At 40.5% G+C, this 16,502-nt stretch overlaps 1 protein-coding gene across 1 annotated transcript in view; it reads left to right on the top strand.

Annotated features, from left to right (window-relative positions):
• Window positions 1-16,502, top strand: part of LOC124556627 (protein zyg-11 homolog B-like) — a 222,705-nt gene that overhangs the window by 176,491 nt on the left and 29,712 nt on the right. The window contains exon 9 of the mRNA XM_047130596.1: window positions 8,607-8,763. Within this exon, the coding sequence (XP_046986552.1) occupies window positions 8,607-8,763 (157 nt within the window). The remainder of the gene's footprint in view (window positions 1-8,606; window positions 8,764-16,502) is intronic.

Below are 16,502 nucleotides of genomic sequence, written 5' to 3'. Positions count from 1 at the left end.
CATTAGTGTTCTTTTTGAGCATTGTAAGTTTGTATCTGATGTATCTTGTATGAGTTTTATTCCTTGATGCTCTTGATGTGTACAGTAGATGTGATGCAATCCTAGTAGCTGATATGTGAGTGCTGTTTCGTACTTTAATTTTGTTTCCATCTAACTTCCTTAGTAATGACCATACTTTTGTACTTGATGTTTGGAAACTGACTGACTTAACAGTCTCTGTCCGCCTGATACATCTGGCTGTATTGAAGTTATGAGGTAGGTTATCTGCTATTTCTAGGTCCTCACTTTTTAGAAGTTCATCATATGGTTTCTCAGTTGTTTCATTCCAACCTGGAATATATTGCTTCCAGTAGCCACTAGGGATTGCCTTCTTTGCTGCACGTTTCGTAGCTCCAACAGGCTTCACAGGTGTTTTTTTTTTTTTTTTTTGGGGGGGGGGGGGGGGGGGGTGACTGAGACATCTGCCCAGATTTTTAGCAAATACATCCCACTTTGCTTTTCTGAAGTTCCATCTGCTTTGTGGAAAGGATGAGACAAGTAGAATATTTGTCCCTATTTCTATTAAGATTCGACGGTGTTGGCTGTGTGGGAAGTCACCACAAATTTTGGAGAGGTAATTTATTTTCATTAGTAGTTTCAAAGCATAGATTGGGATTTTAAACTCCAGTCTCCAAGCTGTCAATACAGATGTTCCTGTATACTTTGCATCAAACACCAAATATAAGCTATTGTCTTCTGCTGAATTTGCAACAGCTTCACCATTTTCATCACTTTTCTTATGCTTCCATCGGGTATGGTGATTGTTAACATCTACGAGGTATATGGCAGGGTATTGTGATACCGGGATTGTGGAGGCCATTGGTTGGTTATCCTATTTTTACTGTAACTTCATGGATGTCATTGAAATCAGATACACAGCATAGATCTGCATTCTTGATTGACGATTGTATGAATGTTCCCACTCAATAAGCAAGGTGGTATGTTGCTCCTAGTAATTCAAAGCAAGGAATTATTCCTATCTGATTCATTTGCTCTTCATGTTCAGTATGTGTTTCCTGAACAGCAACAACATTAATGTTATATTCTGATAAAATCTTCTGTAAGACTTGGCATTTTGATTTAATTATGCGTTCATTGTTGATGTGACATATCTTAATAACAAGTCCAAGGTTTATAGCTGGAGGGTCCTGAGAAGAACCATGTGAGTCCATGTCTTCTAACAAATTCATTTTAGACAGGAGATCTCAGAGATTATCTGGCTGCCTCTGCTTCTTCGCTTTAGATATTTCCTTTGAAGTGACTGTTCTTTCGCACCATCAAGAGGACATGTGCGACTTAGGATATGTCGCTGATGCAAACACTCATTGTCCCTCAAGAGAAGAGAAATCAGGGCTTGTAGGGAGGCTTATAGGCATTTATTATTCCCTTGTTCTATTTGCGAGTGGAACAGGAGAGGAAATGTATAGTAGTGATACAAGGTACGCTCCACCACGCACCATACCGTAGCTTGTAGAGTATGTATGTAGACATAGATGTAGATTTAGATTTTGATATGGTTTCCATCAATAGACTGATCACGCTGGAGGTTTCTGCATGTAATTTATTATGCTTTGCCGTGCAAATTGTCCAACCATAGATACGTAGTGCTACCCCTGTGATGGTCTGGTGGGTTGCTGGTACCAACATAATAGATTGCCTTTTGGTGCTGTGAGTGCTCCCACAATGTTTCAAAATATACCTAAAGCATTTAAAGCAAGGGTACCCCAAGCTGCAAACCATGTAAGTGACATAATAGTTGCTGCGTCTGTGTGGGAGCAACACCTCTGCACTTTAAAAGACTTACAGTTTATGGTCTGCATCTACATTGATATTCCACAAGCCAACATATGGTGCGTGGTGAAGGGTACCCTGTACCACTACTTGTCACTTCCCCTCCTGTTCCACGCACAAATAGAGTGAGGGAAAAACAACTTCTGTACGCCTCTGTATGAGCCCTAATTTCTTGTATCTTATCTTCATGGTCCTTACGTGCAATGTATTTTGGCAGCAGTAGAATCATTCTGCAGCCAGCTTCTAAATTTTCTCAATAGTGTTTCTCGAAAAGAACGCCACCTTCCTTCCAGGGATTCCCATTTGAGTTCCCAAAGCATCTCTGTAACACTTACATGTTTTTCGAACCTACCTGTAACAAATATAGCAGCCCACTTCTGAATTGCTTCAATGTCTTCCTTCAATCTGATCCGATACAGATCCAGAACATTCTAGCTGTACTCAAGAATAGGTCACACCAATGTCCTACACGTGATCTCCTTTACGGGTGAACAACCCTTTCCTAAAATTCTCCCAATAAACCAGAGTCGACCATTCATCTTCTGTACTGCAGTTCTCATGTGCTCGTCCCATTTCGTATCACTTTGCAACATTACCCCATGATATTTGAATGACTGGACTGTGTCAAGCAGGACACTAGTAATACTGTATCTGAACATTACAGGTTTGTTCTTCCTGCTCATCCGCATTACATTTTTCCGCATTTAGGGCTCGCTGCCATTCATCACACCAACTAAAAACTTTGTCTAATTTGTCTTGTATCTTCCTACAACTTGGATACTTTTCCGTACACCATGGCATCATCAGCAAAAAACTGCAGATTGGTGGTCACCCTGTTAGCCATATCATGTATGTATTACGGAACAACAGCGGTCCTATCACCCTTCCCTGGGTTACTACTAATGATACTCATGTCTCTCTGATGAACACTTGCCATCAAATATGACATACTGGGTTCTATTATTTAAGAAGTCTTTGAGTTACTCACATATCTATGAACTTATTTCATATGCTCATATCTTCGTTAACAGCCTGCAGTGGAGCACGGTGTCAAATGCTTTCCGGAAATCTAGAAATATGGAATCTGTCTGTTGCCGTTCATCCATAGGACTCAGTATATCCTGTGAGAATATGGTGAGCTGAGTTTCGCACAAGCAATGCTTTCTAAAACCAAGCTGATTCATGGACATAATCTTCTTAGCCTCAAGAAAGTTTATTGTATTCGAACTGAGAATATATTCAAGGATTCTGCAGCAAACAGAATTGAGGGATCTTGGTCTGTAATTTTGTGGGTCTGTTATTTTACCTTTCTTATATACTGGAGTCACCTGCACTTTTTTCCAGACACTTGGGAGTTTCTGCTGGGTGAGAGATTCACGATAAATGCAATCTATGTAAGAGAGCAGTGCCGTAGAGTACTCTTTGTAGAATCAAATTGGGATTCCAGCTGGACCTGGTGATTTATTTGTTTTCAAACCTTTCAGTTGTTTCTCTATGCCAGTTAGTCTTATTTCTGTATCATCCCTATGGGAGTCTGTCCGATGGTCAAATGACAGTATGTTTGTATGGTTCTTCTATGTGAACAATTTCTTAAACGTGAAATTTAAAACTTCTGCTTTCATATTGCTATCTTCAACTGCCACACCAGACTGGTCGAAAAGGGACTGAATGGAAGACTTAGACCCGCTTAACGATTTTACGTATGACCAGAATTTTCTTGAGTTCTCTGCCAAATCTTTTGCTAAGGTGTAATAGTGGTAGTTTCATATGCTTCAAGCATAAATCTTTTCATAGACACACGAATCTCTACTAACCTTTGCTTGTCGTAATTTGTATGTCCCCTTTTGAACCTAGAATGCAACAGCCTCTGCTTCCTCAGCATTTGCCAAACTTCGTTACTAAACCATGGTGGGTCTTTACCATCCTTTATCCAATTACTAGGCATGTAACTTTCCACACCACGATTTACAACCTGCTTAAACTTTGCCCACAATTTCTCTACATCCATTTTACTGAAACTAAATGTTGTCAATTCACTGTCTAAGTGAGATGTTAATAACTGCTTATCTGTTCTGTCTATCAGAAACACTCTCCTAGCCTTCTTGACTGACTTATCAACTTTTGTAATGATAATTGCTATTATGACATCATGATCGCTAATCCCTGTTTCTGTACTGACATTGTTGATAATGTCCAGCCTATTTGTAGCTACAATGTCTAAGATATTTCCATTGTGTGTGGGCTGCCGAGCTAGCTGCTCAAGACAATTTTCAGAAAATGTGTTCAAAAGGATTTCGCATGACTGTCTATCTGTACCCCTTCAATGAATCCCTAGACATATCAGTCTATGCCGGCCGCTGTGGCTGAGCATTTCTAGGTGCTTCAATCCAGAACCGCAGTGCTGCTACGGTCACAGGTTCGAATCCTGCCTCAGTCATGGTTGTGTGTGTTGTACATAGGTTAGTTAGGTTTAAGTAGTTCTAAGTCTAGAGGACTGATGACCTCAGATGTTAAGTCCCATAGTGCTTAGAGCCATTTGAACCATACCAGTCTATACTCGGCAAGTTAAAGACGTCTCCAACTAGTATTGCATGATCTGTGTATTTATGTGCTATTGATCATAGACTTTTCTTGAATAATTCTAGAACTGTCACAGCAGAATCAGTTGGCCAGTAAAAACTTCTAACAATTACTTAATTTCACCTACACCTGTGATACGCGAGCAGATGACTTCACTGCCACACTCAACTTCAACCTCACTAGAGACACTATTTTTGTCAACTGCAATGAACATTCTCCCTCCTATGGTCTATAATCTGTCTTTCCAATATATGTTCCACAACTCGCTAAATATCTCAGAGCTTTCCACTTTGGGTTTCAGCCAGCTCTCAGTCCCAAGAATAATTTGAGTGTAAGAACTTTTCTGGAGGGCAGTAAATTTGAGAACTTTACCATGAATACTTCAACAGTTTACTAGTAAAATTGTGACAGTCAAAGAGTGTCTATTCAAGAATGTAAATTAAGTAAAAGTAGTTTTTTCCAACAAGTGTTCCACACCTTGACCACATACTGAGCAAAGATGGTAACAGGCTGACAATAAAGCAACTGACAGACTCCCTGGGCCCAAAGGTTTGAAGAATCTGCAGTCATTCTTAGGCAAGATAATTTATTATGAAAAATTTATACCAGATGTTGTGTGGATATCTTAACCCCTTAATTAGCTGCGGTAAAAGTAAGTCAAATTTCAGTGTATGCCACTTGTCAGGCAATGCTTTTGTTTGATACCTGCTCCACACGTGGCCACATTTATGCCAGGGAGTTGTGTAGCCCTGGCAAAAGGTGCTTTGTAAAATAGAATAGGTCCTCAGTGGCATGAAACAACCAATTAGATACACATCTAAAACACTAACAGTGGCATGGATGAATTATAACCAAATAGAAGCAGAAGTACTGGCTATTACTTAGTCCCAACAAATTCCAAGTTCTCGTATATGGAACAGAGGAAATCTGATCATGGATCACATGGTACACACATAAAAAAAAATTTTGCGTCACCTCAGTTCAAAGAGTTCCGGAACCTGTTAAGAAAATTGGAAGAGAGATCAACATGAACATCATGTCCATCCTTTTTTTTGCTCACGAAAACCATACATTGCATGTTGTACCATCGTACAGCGAGACCTTCAGAGGTGGTGGTCCAGATTACTGTACATGCCAGTACCTCTAATACCCAGTAGCATGTCCTCTTGCATTGATGTATGTCTGTATTCGTCGTGGCATACTATCCACAGGTTCATCAAGGCACTGTTGGTCCAGATTGTCCCACTCCTCAGTGGCGATTCGACGTAGATCTCTCAGAGTGGTTAGTGGGTAACATCGTCCATAAACAGCCCTTTTCAATCTATCCCAGGCATGTTCGATAGGGTTCATGTCTGGAGAACATGCTGGCCACTCTAGTCGAACGATGTTGTTTGGGGCCGCGAAGTGTCGTCAGTGAAGACGAATGCCTCACCAGTATGCTGCCGATATTGTTTGCACTATCAGTCAGAGGATGGCATTCACGTATCGTACAGCCGTTACAGTGCCTTCCATGATCACCAGCAGCATACATCAGCCCCACATGATGCCACCCCAAAACAGCAGGGAACCTCCACCTTGCTGCACTTGCTGGACAGTGTGTCTAAGGCGTTCAGCCTGATCAGGTTGCCTCCAAACCCGTTTCCGATGATTGTCTGGTTGAAGGCATATGCGACACTCATCAGTGAATAGAATGTGATGCCAATCCTGAGTGGTCCATTCGGCATGTTATTAGGCCCATCTGCACCATGCTGCACAGTGTCGTGGTTGCAAAGATGGACCTCACCATGGACATCGGGAGTGATGTTGCTCATCATGCAACCTATTGCGCACTTCAATTTTGAAAAGCATTATTCAACATGGTGGCGTTGCTGTCAGGGTTCCTCTGAGCCGTATTCCATAGGTAACGGTCATCCACTGCAGTAGTAGCCCTTGGACGGCCTGAGCGAGGCATGTCATCGACTGTTGCTGTCTCTCTCTGTATCTCGTCCATGTCCGAACAACATTGCTTTGGTCCACTCCGAGATGCCTGGACACTTCCCTTGTTGAGAGCCCTTCCTGGCACAAAATAACAATGTGGATGCGATCGAACCATGATATTGACCGTCGAGGCGGGGCATGGTTGAACTACAGACAACCCGAGCCATGTGCCTCCATCCTGGTGGAGTGACTGGAACTGATCAGCTGTCGGACCCCCTCTGTCTAATAGGCGCTGCTCGTGCATAGTTGTTTACATCTTTGGGCAGGTTTAGTGGCATCTCTGAACAGTCAAAGGGACTGTGTCTGGGTTACAGTATCCTCAGTCAACATCCATCATCAGGAGTTCTGGGAACCAGGGTGATGCAAAACATTTTTTGATGTGTGTATTAATTTTGCCCTTTAGTACCCAAGAGAATCATGCAGGTAAGATGGCATGATGATTACAGTAGTGGCTGCTGTTTGTGGGCATCTACCATTATGAGATACATTGAGATACGTTGCCTCGTATGTGTCACAGACTGCACACTGCATTTGCTACCGCAAGTGGAAATATTATGAGACAATGCCAAGCTGAGAGAGATATGTGGGCGCACCCACATTATTGTCCAAGTTGATGGAATAATACAGAACTGTTGTCTCTATACTGATTCTCTCCCTGCAGACACACACACCATCCTTCCATCTCCCTCACCATCATGCGAACTCAGGACTCTCCACGTGGGAGATGAACACACTCTGATAAACACTGAGATGGTTCCCACCAACCAGTAGTTGTCATCACACCTCAGACCCGCTACACTGCCTGGTCTAAGGACACAGCTGCATGCTGAGTGTGTATGAGCACATGCCTTTCACTCACCACTAGATCTGGCACTACATTGTGACATAGCTAGCCACCACATTTCATGAGCCACATAATAGGCTACATGTCTGTTTTCTCACTCTCGTTGAGTGCTGACCACTTGAAGGAAAGCTTCACTGTGCCTGCACTGTATTTATGCCTTAATAAAAAAAATGTGTTACATGCATCTCAGCCAAAACTACAGAACTAGCAGTACGGACCTGTTTCTTGATGCACCACAAACATAACTTCAATTTGGGGATCCTTCTGCTGACCGCAGAAGAGATAGAGTGATGGATTGTGGTCCTGTCGACATTGCCACGTAAGTGCCATAGCCTGACACTAAACTAGGCAGGTTACTGTCACAAACCACACAGCATGTGGAAACCAAGATTGATGGAAAGTCAGCAGATAAAAACACAGTAGAGAGTGGATTTTGTGACTACAAGTAATGTTAGTCAAAATTATTACCATTGGATGAAAGCAAGAATTGCCTTAAAAGAGAGGTAATGACCATCCATACAGGATGTCTTTGCTGCGACCCATATGCTTATGGCTGCCAAAACCAGAACTATGTATGAGTTGTACAGATAATAATGATACCATTCTCTGGCTCCATCTCACTATCACTGGAGTGGTGGGATCTTAAACGTATCCATTTAGTACCATAAGGAGGTCATTTACTACTGCTGTTACCTTTGTGAAAGTAGCTCATATTTACGCTGATATGTTGGTGCTCCTTGTGTAAGTTAAAGTTTATTGATTGTTGTGATCAAAGATATATTATTGGCAAACATGTAAGATGTCAGTTGCTGTGGGGTACTTCCACAGTTAGAAAGTTCTCTTGATTGCTCTACATTTCATTTATGATGATGATGACCTCTGGATGTCGCAGTAGTGCATCATTGTGAATAACTTTTCAGTTGTTACAAGGGGGAATACAATCTTTAAAAGATGATGCACAAACTACAGTTTCCTGTTGATAACAATTTGCGTAACTTGGAGACAAATGGAGTAAAAATTTCATATGTTTTCCAGTATTCAACTGTGGGATTCATAAATTAGTGTAGGACATTTTGTAGTAATTTATAATGTAAAGTTTCACACGTCCTTAATTCAAGCATTTCAGAACTAAAAAGTCAGACAGATAAAAATGCCTGGCCTATTAATGTACTTTAATGTCTTTCATCTTAAAGGCTGACTGCTCTTTCAAATTTGGGTAGAGTATTTGTCAAATGCTTATCAAACATTTTTGAGGCTGTATGGGGCTGTCATAGAAACAGAATGTGTAGTTCCATAGGACATCTTGATTTGTAATTGTTAAAATACTTACCAGGGATCAAATTTAGATCGATGATGATCAAATTCTTTGTTTCAGCTTCAGAAGAATACTTTATTGACACTTTGTAGTGACAGAATTCTACAAGATGTGTCATTTGACAAGTACCGCTGTGCACGCCTTGTTATGAACTCTCTCTGTACTTTTTACGATGCATCCATGAACAGAATGAGTGTTGCAATATGCAGCATTTTAGGTAAGTAAAATAACAGAATTCTAAATATCTCAGAGTAGATAAAGATAATTTATTTCATATGAAGATATCACACTAGTACATATAGAGTATAATACTATGACACTAAAGAACCCTGAAATTAATTTTGTTTCTCTGCAGTAATTTCATTTTTTACTTACATGTCCCATTATTGTTCATATATTATGGTAAAATCTGAAGCCATAATTTTATGCCTTTATATAGTTGGACCTTGCAATTTTTTTTTTTGTTGGTAATCATGGTAATTTTCTCATTGTACACATTGATACATCCTCACTGTAGATGTGATTTACTTTCACAGTACTTTTGATGTTGAAGGAGGCTGTCCTCAGTTCACAGTCAGGGCATATGCTAGTGGGACGAACATTCATCACTCTCTCACCTGTGCTCGTCAGCATTCCACTTGTGCCAGGTTACACACATGTGCTGCTGCTATTCTAGTGGTACCCCTCTTACAGTCTTCAGTTTATTAGTGGACAGTGGCTGATTATTAACAACAAAAACATCTAGGGTGCTGTTTAAATCCACTATTTAACAAAAATTTCTGAGTAAATAACAATTGTTCTCAATACATGAAAACAATCAGCTTGTTTAATTTTGTCAACTCAAACAAGTTAGAGCTTCCAGACAAAGCTCAACAATGACTGGTATTTGCATACTCACTTTGCTCCACCACTCAGATAGTCATATGTATTGTAATGTCTTATGATGCACAAGTACAAAAGATGTTCTACCACGTATAAGAAAATTTATGGACAGGTAGGAACAAAAAGTAAATGAAAGTGAAATTTAGCGTACAATATTTGTTTATGGGAAAATGAAAATAAATTGTAAAACAAGGCATAATAATAATAGAAATGTATGAACATGAGAAGCCATACAGACTGTACAATGTATCTTAGAATATAGATTAAGGAAATGCAAACCTATGTTTATGGCATTTGTATACTTAGAGAAAGCTATTGATAATGTTGGCTTGAATACATACTGAAATTCTGAAGTTAATTGGGGTAAAAACAGGCAGCATAAGGTTATCTATAACTTGTACAGAAAACAGACTGCAGTTATAAGAATCAAAGGACATGAAAGGGAAACGTTGTCTACTACCAATGTTGTTCAGTCTGTGCACTGAGAAAGCTGTGAAGGAAACCGGCAAGATATTTGGAAAGAGAATTGAAAGTCAGGGAGAAGAAATTAAATCTTTGAGGTTTGCTGGTGACATTGTAATTCTGTCGAGACAGCAGTCAACTTGCAAGAGCAGTTGAGTGGAATGGATAATATCTTTAAAAGAGGTTATAAGATGGATATCAACAAAATTAAAACAAGAGTAATGGAATGTAGTCAGATTAAATTAGGCGACGTTGAGGGAATAAGATCGAGAAATTAGACACTAAATGTAGTGAATGATCTTTGCAATTTAGGCAACAAAATAACTGATGTTTGCCAAAGTAGAGATGTAAAATGGCCCAGGGTGAGTGGGACCACTATGGTGTAGAGATGGTGCTGGCCAGGGGTGGCTAGGAAAACTCTACTGCAAGATACAACATATTTTATTCTGTTTTGAATTACAATGTTGGAGTACTGTGATGTCCCACCAGCAGTGCCGATGATGCCGGAAGGTCTGTGGCAACAGGATGGCTGTTTGACAGTGGCATCCTGCATTTCTGACACTTTCTACCCCCTTCAGCAGTGCATGCCTGAGTTAGCACTATGTGGCCATGCACGAACAATGCCAGCAACATGTATGTCTGCTGAATTCTCATAGGCTTCCACTGCTACCAGTTTAGGAGCTCGCCCTGGTGTCGAAGGATGGCAGCAGTACCGTACTGGCTGTGAATCACTGCCCTCCAAGGCAGAAGTTTGGTGCTGCTGTGAAGCCCAGGGGACGTTTCATCCTCTGTGTCATTCTGTGTCCACGGGTGCTGACTTGGAATCGTGAGCTGGTCTGGTGGAGTTGGCTGCCCAGACCAGTCAGCTGCTGATTGGCTCGTAGCATGATAAAGACTTGCATGGACCCAATCTTGTGGAGGGTGCTACCAGACTTCACATAACTGTGCTAGAATCAGAGGGTATTTTTAGTGATTAACAGCACCAATATGTTGCTTCCAGGCATATTCAACTCAACACCCCTGGGTTTTCATGGTGTGTAAATATTCCACAGGCGGGCTCTTAGTTTCAGTGCCTTTCTGCAATGACACCACAACTGCATGGCTTGGTCTGACCACCTTGTAGCATAAAAACAGGCTTGTTTGTGAAATTACATATCAACACCTGTGTGCCTGCCTGCTTGCTTCACACACCATTGCAATGGAACTGCTTTTAATTCTCAGTACTGACCAAAATTTAGTGACAGTGTTACAGAGGATATAAAATGCAAGACTGACAGTAACAAGAAAAGTTTTTCTGAAAAAGGGAAATTTGTTAATGTCCAATGTAAATTTAAGAGTTAGAAAGTATTTTCTGAATGTGTTTGTATGGAGTGTAGCCTTGTGCAGAAGTGAAACGTTGATGAGATAAGAAGAGAATAGAAGTTTTCGAAATGTGGTGCTACAAAAAGATGTTGAAAATTAGACAGGGAACATTGAATAACTAATGAAGAGGTATTGAATTGAAGTGCGGGAAAAATAAATTTGTGACACAACTTGACTAAAGGAAGAGAATGATTAATTGGACACATTGAAAGGCATCATGCAGTTGTCAGTCTGGTAGTGGAAGGAAGTGTGGAGGGTAAAATATGTAGAGGCAGACTGAGGCTTGAATACAGTAATTAGGTTCAAATGCATGTATGTTGCAGTAACTATGTAGAGATGAAGAAACTTCCACAGGATAGACTAACATAGAGAGCTCAATCAAACCAGTCTCCAGACTGAAGACAACAAATTAATTTCATGGCACATCAAGATCTTCCTCACCATCTTGAGTTATATCAAATAATCTATATGATTTTAACAGTAATGATAACCTCTGACACATGGGATGGAAGCACAGCCTATAATTTGTGGCATTGTTCCCAGAACTGACTGTGGCCCTCTTGTTTGGATGAGAGCTTAAACCAGAGACGTGGGCCATAATGCTACAATCTGAGATTTAGATTCTTTGATTTGCACAATCAGGTGAATAAGTGTTGAACTCTACTGAATGTGTCAGGCATACAATACACACAGAAAGTAGCTACTGTTGTAGTTGAAGGGTGAAACAAATTGTCAAGTGAGGGGAAAATGTCACAGCATTTGTCCTTAATAAAGACAAATCATTTTACCAATAAATAATCAAAGTTTATAAACTTCTGTTATTTTACCAGTAATTTAAGTTTATAAAACGGAGTGCCACATATGGCAAATTTCTTGTGGAGCAATAACTCACAGGCATCAGATAACAGAATGACTGATATTTACACTTTCTCTTAGTTCAGTAAAGAAGAAAAATTAGAAAGGGCAGATTTATAAATCCATTTTGCTCAAATAGTACACACAACAAATATGATATTTTTTAACAGTTTCACTGCACTAATTAAATTACGAAATTCTGAGTACTTCATATACAGAGAAAAATATATGTACAACCTTCTATACTGGATATTTTGTTTTTACATAAATTTCCCTCTTGCTGCCACTTGGAACTATGTCAGACAAACTGAAATTTCCAAATTCTATACCAACTGCTATTTGGAAACCAATCAGAAGAATAAATGGGAATTCCATTTTCAGATTGTACAGTGAGGAGGACCACTTTGAGATTTGCACCAAAACTGGGCATGAGAAATGGATGTTGCATTCAACTTGAGAAACAAAATGATAGTCCATCGAGTAGAGGTGCTAGGCATCATTGTGGGACATTCAAGCCAGACCAATCCTCACTTCTCAGTGTGATTCTTTATTGTCTTGTGCAGTACAGTGCAACCAACGTAGCATATTGAGATATAATTATGTTTTCATGCACAATGATATGGTAGCCACAATGTAACAACTCATTGCAACTTCAACTGCAAAATGTTTCCTTATATATCCACCCAACCCTTCTACCACCCATGAAACACCAATCTCATCACTTCTTTATTTCCATCTATCATTACAACAGATATCACAATGTGTTTGTTGTGACAGTTGAGTGATATGGTACAATGATAAGACACAGGGTTTGCATTCTGGAGGATCGTGATTCTAATCCCCAATGTGGATTCAGATTTAAGTCATTGGTGGTTTCCTGAATCACTTGATGCCAATGCTGAGATGGTTCTTTCAAAAAGGGCATGCCTGATTTCCTTCCTTATCCGTCAGTAACCAAAGTTTGTGCTTGTCTTCAATGAACTTGTTGTTGAGGGGACACTAATCCCTAATCTACCTTCCTTTCATTGTGACAGGTTTTTCAACACAGTTGGATATTATGATGAAAGCTTAGTTGAGGGCCTGACCTCAATTTACAACAAAGTGTTTTGTTCAACTACATTTTGTGTTTATTTTAACTAGTGAGTGTACTCCTGGTTCTACTGTTCTCATTGCAATGTTTACAGTAAACAAAATCTCTTAGACTAACTGATTATATGTAAAAGAATATCAAAAGGGTGCAATGTTATCAGTAAAATAAAATAAAACATTTTCAGAATGTGGAAAGGTGTATATAAGAATTATGTCTAGTGGAAGCCTTGGAACATTCAGCAGGACTTCACAAAAAAACTGCCTTATCTTTTGACCAATATTTCACAATACATATAATCATTACTGCCTTTTTTCATGACATTGCCCTTGTATTTTGAAACAGTGTTTATAATACTAGGAACAAAACAATCTCTGCAGAGTCTTCAAAGCTTTAACATTGGTGCAGAAGGGTGTTAGATTCAGGGTGACAGTTATTGAACTATATGAAATAAAATTGTCATAACTTCTGAATGGTTTGAATTAGGATGTTCAAACTGCATGGTTGGCCTCGGGGCATGATGGGAATTAGTATGCACACATATGGTTTGGTTTAGCAACAAAGCGTACTTTCATTTGGATGGGTTCATCAGTAAACAAAATTGGCACATTTGGGGGACTGAGAATCTGCATTTTGCGATCGAAAAGTCTCTTCACCCTCAAAGGGCGACTATGTGGTGTGCAGTGTCCAGTCACGAAATAATCGGTGTGATATTCCTTGATGGCATGGTGACTACCGAACAGTACGTTAAGGTTTTGGAAGATTATTTTACCCTCATTATCCAAAGTGACCCTGATTTCGACATGATGTGGTTCACGCAAGACGGAGCTCGACCCCATCGAAGCAGGAGAGTGTTTGTTATTCTGGAGGACCACTTTCAGGACCGCATGCTGGCTCTAGGGTACCCAGAAGACACTGACATTGGCCTCGATTGGCTGCCATATTCTCTGGATCTGAACACAAGTGACTCCTTTTTGTGGGTCTATATTAATGTTAAGGTGTATGGCAATAACTCCAAAACCATTTCTGAGCTGAAAACAGCCATTCAGGGGGTCATCGACAGCATCAATGTTCTGACACTTCAGCGGGTCATGCAGAATTTTGCTATTCATTTGCGCTACATCACCACCAATGTTGGTGAGCATATCAGACACGTCATAACCTGAATCCGAATATCTGTAGTGACATTTACATGTTGAATAAGCTGTGTGCATTCCATTGTTTGTAACTAATTAAGATTTATTTTTTCGTATAGTTCAATAATTGTCAATAATTGGTGCAAAGGAAGTAAAGACATTAGCTGCCAGTGGGCATTGATTTATATTAGTGGGGCATGTTGAAAATCTGTGCCAGACCAGGATTTAAACCCAGGTCTCCTGCTTGCTACCCAGATACACTGACTGCCATGCCATCTGGACACAGTGGTCATGTCAACTGCACGGACTGCCTTAGCTTGCCTTCTGACAGACCCAAATTCTCAACTTAAACAACACACTACTGATGTAGTGCCCCTGCTGATTAGCCTCATTACTCATAGCTGCTCACCGATTCCCATAAGAGTTCGAGCTCGGTGTGGTTGGTTGGCTGATTTGGGGGAGGGGACCAAACACTGAGGTCATCAGTCCCAAACCTTCGGATTAGGGATGGATGGTGAAGGAAATCAGCCATACCCTTGCAAGGGAACCATCGCAGCATTTGACTGAAGTGATTTAGGGAAATCATGGAAAACCTAAATCACGATGGCCGGACGCAGGTTTCAACAGAAATCCTCCCGAATGGGGGTCCAGTGTGCTAACCACTACATCACCTCGCTCAATGAGCTTGGTGTGCATCTGTACTGAAGGGATCACTGGCCATCGTTGCCATAGTTATACACCTCAACAAAAGTTTGGAATATTACAGAGTTTACTACAATGGCTTCCTTATAGTATGCCCATTGAAGTTTGTACAATACCTTATTAACAAAATAAATGCAATTCCTTCTGCAAACAAGAACAGTTTCGGTTAGTTACAAAAAACTGTTACAAAACAAAGCAGGCTCTCTCCTAACTGTAGGCCTTGAAAACAAAAACAATTAAAACCTTTATCTCATGATTATAATTATCAGTCTTCGGTAGTGAGTACGCCCTCCTCGCACATGGATGAGTTCTTCCACTCTGCACATCTTGCACTGGATGAGACCATCAAGTTTATGTTGAGTATGAAGTCACACTTCTCAATAGCAGCTTCAGTGAGGTTCTGAAGATTGTCATGTGGATTCGCATGCCGTGCAATAACCATGTTCAACAGGTCCATTGCATGCCCAGTTGCATTCCTGTCTGTGGACTGTGCTGACCAATGCATTCAGTTAATGTTTCATCTTTGAATATACTGAGACACTGCTAGGGTACAGTGCGGTCTTGCATAGTCATTGACTTGGATGAAGTTGTCACCAACTTCATGTCTGTAGGGCCTTACAATCGTTTGTAGGTCCTCTTAGAGGTATTGGGGACCAGTCATATTGCCGTAGATGGAAATTAGAGGGGTCTGCGACCCAGAACATTACACTTCCATGTGCAAACAGGTGGACTTCCTGAACATATTGACATTCCTGGTGCTTTTGAGCACTTCTCCAAATCCTAACATATCCAATGTCCTGTCACAAACCAGTCCTTATCTTGTCAGCAAACATGACATTGCTCTATTCTCCAGTGGTCCAATGTTGATGTGCAAAAGCCCAGGACATTACTCCATTCTGCAGTGGACCAATGTTGATGAGCAAGAGACCAGTCCTTTATTGCTTTGATTCTGTTGGTTCAGTGTAAAACTTCTCATTGGTCCTCTGAAATGAAAGCCATCCTGATGCAATATTCTGTGCACTGTTTAGTCTGAGATACAAATCCCTGTTGCCGGGAGATGTCATTTCCAACATTTTTGACAGTTGATGTTGGGCACCTTCAAGCTAACAGTTGGAGGAAACGATCTTGCATTGTTGTTGTCATATGAGGACGACCACTGTGAGGTCTACCATTTACATTTCCCATCTCACTATACTTTCCTCCACTCTGAGTGACATGTAACCAATCGGCAACAACTTGCTGTGTATGACCTGCTGAAAGTAAAGGCACTACCTTGACTCTATCAAAATGTTGTATGCCTCTGTTTGGAATGTTACTAAAGTGCTCAGCCCAAAATGGACTGCTCGCAGTGTGCAGCTGTGGCAGTGGTAATTTTACATGACTGGGAAACAGCTGCAAAGCCTGCCAGTAGTAAACACTGTCCATTATATGGGCTCTAACTGGATAATGCATGAAGTGCCTAGGTCAATG

This window comes from Schistocerca americana, chromosome X (assembly GCF_021461395.2).
Source record: "Schistocerca americana isolate TAMUIC-IGC-003095 chromosome X, iqSchAmer2.1, whole genome shotgun sequence".
NCBI lineage: Eukaryota > Metazoa > Arthropoda > Insecta > Orthoptera > Acrididae > Schistocerca > Schistocerca americana.
The sequence above is the reverse complement of the archived record's forward strand: the minus strand, read 5'-3'. Positions and strand labels throughout refer to the sequence as shown.